The 8,146-nt window shown below is 31.5% G+C and overlaps 1 protein-coding gene across 1 annotated transcript in view; it reads left to right on the top strand.

Moving 5' to 3' along the window:
* Positions 1 to 571: 571 nt before the first annotated feature.
* The window catches only part of LOC110097079 (probable acyl-activating enzyme 16, chloroplastic), a 23,354-nt gene continuing 15,779 nt past the window's right edge, over positions 572 to 8,146 (top strand). The window contains exon 1 of the mRNA XM_020823311.2: positions 572 to 909. Coding sequence (XP_020678970.1) covers positions 757 to 909 — 153 coding nt within the window. The 5' untranslated portion in view covers positions 572 to 756. The remainder of the gene's footprint in view (positions 910 to 8,146) is intronic.

Raw genomic sequence — 8,146 nt, 5'->3', positions numbered from 1 at the left:
ATATTTTGTGATTCAATATATTATAAAATGTAAATATTTTAAGAAAGACTTCTTTAAATTAAATGGGTGATAGAGAAGAATTTGTGTAAGGAGAAAATAAGTAAATGAGAATACATATTTAATGATTATATGTCAATAATCTATTTATTTCTACTACTAAAGCTAAACTTAGCTCTATAATTTATAATGGATTTTGGAGTTTGTAAGGTTTACATATTTTGGCTTTTCGTTCTCTATTTGTTTGTATAGATAAAATCTCTTTAACTGACAAATAATCATCTTCTCTCCACGATCTAAAAAATCATCACTATTATGTCACTTAGTCCAAATACATTCGGTTTAAGGGTTGATCCCTAAAGTACTCTCACTAATCATGGAGGGCTTTCCTTGAGTGATATATTTGATATTAAAATTTTATATGAGTAATAATAATATAATATTTCAATTTTAAGTATTGGTTATGTAAATAATATAAAATAAAATAATATGTATGTAAATCTCCCATTTAATTTTTTATGATCAAAATATTAATTATTTTGTACTGTAGTCCAGACAAGATTTCAGCGAAGGAAGGGAGAAGTTATCATTGACAAAATTGTCTCCTGAGCCTCGCTTCAACAATCGTCAAACAATGCCCGGTGTTCTCTGTCCATCGGAGCATTCGAGGATTCGCTCACTTGGAGTTGCTCCACACCTCTTCCCTTCTCATTCACCTACTCGCTCGTATTTTCTTCTTGGTTTCTGGGGGCATTCGACATGCCGATCTGCTTCCATTCTACGCCTGTCATTTCCTTCTTCGGTCAAGCGGGTGTTTCCGTGCTCTTCCCTGCTCGGGTTTTCGAGTGGAAGCCACGCTTGGTTGCTGATCATCGCTGGATTTGGCGACCCAGAACTTTCGCTACCTCGGAGGTGAGTTTTTAAGGTTGCGTACAACCATTTTATTATGCTCCTCATTTTGTGTGTTTTGGATTTGTATATATATTTGGGGTGTTATTCATGTTGATTTTTCTGAAGGCAGGTTTTATTGTAGATGAAGCATTACCTAAAGATTTTGCTACTTGTCACCAATTGTCATGGCTTGTAGTATTTCTTTCGTAAGTTTGAATCTAGTAAGCATGATGATTATTGCTGCAAGTTGAGACTCTGCTTTAGTTAGCATCCTTAGGTTCACAAATTTATTGAAAATTGAAAGCCTCATTTAAGTGATTATGATTAGGTTCTTTATGATACTTGCGTCCTAGGGCTGCAAATGAACCGAACCGAGCCGAGTATGTCAGTGTTCATGTTTGAGTTCGTTTATTATTAGCTTGTTCAAGTTCGGTTCGAGTTTGATTCGAGCTTTATTGTTTGTGTTCATGTTTGATTCATTTAAATTAATGGTGTCCACATTTGGTTCATGTTCGGTTTGTTTAGTGCTTATCGAGCTTTAAACAAACAAGCCTTAACGAGCTATGTTCATGAACATATTTAACGAATTTTTTTTATACTATCAAACAAGTCATTCATGAACAAATCTAATGAGTGTTCTTGAACTATCAAATGAGCAAGATCATGAAAATATACATAACTAGTATTTTTGAGCTACCAAATGAGCTCGTTCACGAACAAGCGATCTATGATTTGTCTTATATTTGTTCATGAACATCTTACACAAACAATCTAGCAAAGATTGACAAATGTGAAATGTCTCTTGTTCATGAACAAATTCATTCTATTAAAAATATAAAATAAAATGAATTTAAGTTTAAAATAAAAGCAGATGTTTATTTAAAATGAAAATATGATTATTCTGTGTGAATATATTTATCAAGCTTATTCACGAGTTCTAAATCGAATAAGAATCGAACTTTTATCAAGCTTCTTATCGAGCTTAATGTCGAGCTTGTTCAAGAACTTCAAATGATGTTGTTTGTGAACATAAATGAACCGAACACATTAATGTTCAAGCTTGCTTATTTAAGGACCGAGTATTAAAAATGTTGTTCAAGTTTGTTTGTTTAGTTAGTTAAACGATCACAAACGAGCTTTAAGCAAATTGAGCAACAAGTAGCTCGTCGAATGTTCGGTTTGCTTGCAGCCCTATTGCGTCCCATACAATGTCTGTGATCTAATTGCCTTCTTTATAAGTGATCCAATTACCTTTTATATTTTTTGAAACACAAATATTGTTTAATGCAAGTTTTAAAGGAGTAAAAAATATGAGAGTATTTATTTGCAACATGTTAAAAAAATATTTCATGATAAGTATAACATAAAATAGTATATTACCTGGAGAGATATTATAGCATTTCACTATAGACTCAATAATAAAAGTTAGTTTTGAACTTCTTTATGTCCTCAAAGATCTTCCCCTATCTAATATATTTTATTGAATGTAGTTTATTATATTTTGGGATACATGTTATTAATAAAGTGATACGGCAGAAGCAAATTCTAGCCAAGGTGGGGCCTAGGTACGACCGACAGATAAGGAGAGAGAGACGGTTGTGAGGGGGCGGGGACCAGCAAGAAATTAATGCATTATATTAGGAGGAAATCAATTAGGAATTAATGCTTTATATTATGACGAAATCAATTAGGAATTAATGCATTATATTATGATGAAATCAATTAGGAAATTCTTTCTTAATTGAATTATTTTTCAAATTAAGGAGGGAAATGTCACGACTCGACTTGAATACTCAAATTAACGAGACAAAAACAAAAAGTTGGACGGTGTAACATTTCATTCAATTTCATAAGCAATACATTCAACTTCTCAATACAATTGAAAATCCACCATTACAAAATTTTCATAAAACTACTGATGTCATGACCCGACCCGATATGCTCGAATTAACGAGGGCAACAGATGGTCGGACGAAAATTTTAAAATTTTTAATTCATCTAAAATTATCTTAATAAACTTTGAAAGAGCCACAAAAAATTAAAAAAAAAATGATACAAAAATATTCAAATACCTATCATTCGGCGCGTCACGTCTATGTTACATATTTTCACCTCTTCTACTCATTTTGTTTTTATATTAAACTTACCTTAAAAAATGTTAGAGCAACAAAAAGTAAGCCACAACTTAGTGTGTAAAACATGCTTCTAAACTACAGTAATTCAATGCAATTTGAACAATATGCATAATCATTTTTTTTCATTTTATATTATAAAATAATTACACTTAATTATATCATTTCATGTTGAGATTTTTTTATTTTATGACTTTCAATGTTATACATAAATCATACATGTCATACATATCATATCTATATTCATAGTTTTCTTATTTTTCATAAATAATATAACCATAATAGAGTTACCGTCTAATTTAGTACCAATGAAGGTACTCCTTTTCCATTTCATTTTTTCTTTTCCATAACTTTTTTCTTTTTACGTGCATCAGTACATTGCATCCCCAATCAGTATCATAAGGGAGTGTGCTCCATCAGTTAACATGCACATGCAAGCATACCATATCATATCATTTTTTATTGCTTTTTATGAAAATGTAAGTCATGACATATTTAGTTTCATTTGATTCAACATGATCAATAATTGAGTATGAAAAAGATGGATCATAATCTAATTTGCAATAAAAACTTAATAAGTAATAAGCATATATCAGCATATTTGAATACATTTAATTTAAGAAAGAACGAAATTATTACTGTAATTAAAAGACATGAGTACTATTATTGAATGTTTTCAAGCTTTATTATTTTTCAAACCTCAAGTTTTGTTGCAGATTCCAATACTTGTCACAACTTAATTATAAAAATATTCTATTGTTCAAATAACATTAAAAGATCTTAAACCTTCAACTTGAAGTTCTCAATTAAAAGCAACATTAATGATTCCTATTCTTCTTACGATGATAGCTTAATTTACTTCAACATAAAAGAGCTCTAGTTCTTCTCAAAATTTATATTACCCAACATTATCCATAATTCATTTTCATTAACTTAGCATTTTAATATTATTATTTTTGGATTTTCTTTAATTAAAAAAAAATATTAAAAATCCTAATTTTTTACCCCTAAAAATATTCCTAGGGTTATTAGGAATAATATTTATTAAGATATTCTCAAAGAAATTGAATTTCGGAAAATACCATAATTTTGAAAATCTCAAAACTTTTGGAAGAAAACAAAAATTTAGGTTTAGAACTCACCATTAAGTTTCCCTAAAAATTCCCCTTTTAAAATTTTAAGAATTTGGAAAACCCTAGATTTTCAACATAAGAAAATCTAAGCAAAAAGAAGTAATTTCTAAGTTAGAAATATACCTAAAGCTTTTCTAAAGCTTTCACTTTGATTTCCCCCAAAAAGAGCAGCCAGAAACCGCCCATTGCAGCTGCCCGAAGCCTTTGCTTGCGCCTCTCTCTTCTCCTTTGCTCTCTCCTTCGTTAAACCGAACAAAATGAAGAAGGGATCGAAAGTTTCAGTACCTTAAGCCATTTTGACAATTGAGAAAAGCCAAAAGATGCATGTGCCCTTGCATGCTTAAGCTCTTTTGAGAAAATGATGGGCTATTTAGTAAGTTGCCTTTTATTATACTTTACCAATTTTTAATTTTAAATCCATGCGAAATTAACCCAAAGTCCTTTATACCGAATTGATCGAAATTTAATGTAGAATTTTATAAAATTTGTTTCGTCGAATTTTGGCAACTTTAAAAATTCATCTATTTTCTTCATGGTGCATCGCAGCGCGTCGTGATGCTACGATTCAACATTTTCGGGTTTTACAAATGATATCATTTTTTTGTCTAAATATTTACATCAATCATAAATTATCGTCTTCTATAGACTTATTTCTCCGTTTCAACAATTTTTATTTCTTTAGAGACTTACTGAAAATGTTAGTTTAATGGGTTGAGTTTACAACGTAAAATAAGTGGATAATCTTTAGATATATAAAATCTAAACATGAATAAAATATAATGTAGGTTCTTTTCCGTATTTCTTATACAATATTAAAACTTATATATCATTTGATATATGTATACTCATATAACATATAGTTTACATATTATATATATATATATATATATATATATCATATCATTTTCCATTTCATTCATTCATTCTTTTATACCTTTTATATACATTTCATATCATATAGCTTTCATAAAACTTTTACATTTATTTTTTTCCAATTTCATTTGTACAAGAACACCTTCTAACTGTACCTATAATGATACAGCCATTTTCATTTAACATGCACGGATAAATTGCTTCCCCAACAAGTACCATATGGGGGTGACTCTTGTAAGTTGTATGCATATTCTTTTTTTTATTTATTCATTTATGATTTTATTTATAATTTATAAGATATATCATTTCTTTCCTCATTTTTTTTTATTTATTCATTTACCTTCATACTCTCATTCATATACCTTTATACTCTCATGATAATCAATATATATTTTCAGTCATAACAATTTATATATCAAATTTCCACCATCATATATGCATTTGAATTTACATTGCTTTACTCATAATAGTCTCCTAAAATAAATAAAACAATTATATAAAATACTACTTTTAAAATTGAAATGGAAATAAATAATAAAATTTTACACAACTGTAATTACTCACTTTATCTTTCTCTTCAAATATTCGTCTCGGTATGAGAACCTTTAACTGGTCACAATAACATAATATTTTAATTAATATTAAATTCCAATTTTAATGTCTCAATTATCATCAATAACAAACATTTGATTTCTTCCACAATTGATTTCACTATCTATCTTCATAATATAAAATTACTTCACCACAAATTTTCCCTTGCAAATTTTCTGCTTTCACTGTCGGATTTAAGTTTGCTATAGTTTGATTCTTTCAATAATAATATTTCTTCAATATAGGTTGATAAAATACTACCTTAATTGGGCCAAGCAAATAGACTTGAGGCTTATAGATTTGGTTTATGGCTTTGGAGCTTAAGACCACAAATCGAGCCTAGAGTTTTTGAGTTAAAGGACAAACGAGTTACTTATTTGATTGGGTCAAACAAGTAAGAGAGATTAATATTGTGTCCTAGGGAAGGTGAGACTACTTGCTTGTTTTGGGTTAAATAAGTCAGTCATATGGTTTTTATTTTTCATCCTAATGACTAAAGGGATGCTAAGACTTAGAATCATTAAGGGTCATAGGGACTCCCTGTAAAGTTTATTAAAGAAATCACAAAGCAAAATGAACCCAAATTGAATAGGGGTCAAATTGGGTTTGGCTAAATTTGAACTAGGAGACCCTAAGGCTTATTAAAAGGTTAAGATGGTATCAAATGGGCTCAAATAGTCATAAGGCAATGTAGAAATGCCTTGAGAGACCCTAAACACAAGGCTTATAAAGATTGAAAATGATTGGAGATTGGACATAATTTATAAAATATTTTGCCTTTAAAAAATAAGGGTTTATCACTTTTTGGCTCTGAGAGGATTTTAGGTTAATTTTTTCGCTTAACCTACAAATTTTTGTGAACTTATAACTTTTGAGTTAGCATTTTTAGGATTTTTTCGAACTATAATTATGAATTATAGAAGTTTTATTAATTAAGTAATTCATTTAATTGACCCTAAGGGTTGAGAAAATCATAAACGAAGTTAATTAATCTAAACAATATGATATTCGAATCACGGGCCTTTGAGGGTTCATGAACATCCCATAGCAATATCATGATTTTTGAAATTTGGTAAATATATTTAATAATTTTTCAAAATATTAGGAAATGCATAACCCTAATAAATAGAGCTTAAAAACCGTATATATATTATTTTTATATTAATTTAAACTTCATAAGCTTTCTTAACATTTTTCCTTACAATTTTTGATTTTTTTACAAGGAGATATGCATTTTAGAAACTATAAAGTTTAATTTTAAATTACCATGATTAAATAATTACACAATTAGCCAATGCTTTTTATGCGTTGACTGCTAATAGGGTTTGGGGTTAATGCAAGGGTCCTGCTATCCACAGTAGATTATAGTGATAGTTTGATCTAATATATCACGATCCGGTCCGGATGCTCGATTTAACGAGGTGGGAACTAAAAGTCGGACGATAAAAAAATTTTTCATTCAATTCATAAACAATACAAGGCATAACTTTCTCTATATTACTGAAGAGCGTCTAATACACAAATTATAAATTACATGTTGTCATTTGCACCCCGTTTTCTATAGACGAAATCTTCTTTATCTGCCATTTCTAAATCCACTACAGGAAAAACGCCAAAATCCGGCGGTTAGTATATATTAACCGGCGGTTTTGTGGACTACCGGCGGCTTTACGGCGGTTTATTGGCCGCCGGAAAAAATCGGGTAGGAAACTTTCACCGGCGGTTTTTTACCGGCGGTTTATGTTGCCGGCGGTTTTCCGGCGGCCTAGACCGCCGGTTACAACCGGATTTTGGACCGGCGGTTTTCCGGCCATGACGCCGCCGGTTATTTGACCGATGGCTTACCTGCGGTCAATTTACCGACGGTCTGCCGGCGGTTTAGGTAGGCGTCGTTTGTTTCTTAAACCGCCGGCAAGCGCCGGTAGACCGCCGGTTAATTTACCGGCAATAGTCGGCGGTCTAGCCGTCGGTTTTACCGACGATCTAAACCGTCGGATGTCCACCGTAGAACCGCCGGTGGCCGTCGGTGACCGCCGGTAATAAACCGGCGGTGTAATGCCATTACCGGCGGCTTCTCATTGGCCGTCCGGTATCGTCGTTTCCGGCGGCCAAACCGCAGGTTAGCCGCCGGAAATCTTTAGCACCTGCAAAAAAAAAAATTGACAGCATCCCCTCTATTTGAGGGAGGTTCACCCTAAAGTCTAAACCTGCAGAAAAAGCAAGATATGTTGGGCAACACGCCGTTATATTCATCAGAACCATAAATTAAAAATACAATCACAAGCTCATCATAAGTTTACAATCACAAGTAAGTTCATGATAATGTTACAATTACAAGTTCAGAAGTTCACAAGTTCTAATTAATACAATCATCAAACATAAAAAATATCTAATTATCATCTGTATCCTCACTGTCTGCAGATGGCTGCTCCTGTTGGTCCTTCTTACTCTGTTTTTCAGCTCTGTAGGATTGCAACTCTGCTTGCATTTCATTCTGAACCTTTCTCATTTCTTCAATCTCTCTAGATT

Source organism: Dendrobium catenatum, unplaced genomic scaffold (genome assembly GCF_001605985.2).
Source record: "Dendrobium catenatum unplaced genomic scaffold, ASM160598v2 fragScaff_scaffold_0, whole genome shotgun sequence".
Taxonomy (NCBI): domain Eukaryota; kingdom Viridiplantae; phylum Streptophyta; class Magnoliopsida; order Asparagales; family Orchidaceae; genus Dendrobium; species Dendrobium catenatum.
Note: the sequence above shows the minus strand (reverse complement) of the source record. Positions and strands in the feature narration are given on the sequence as shown.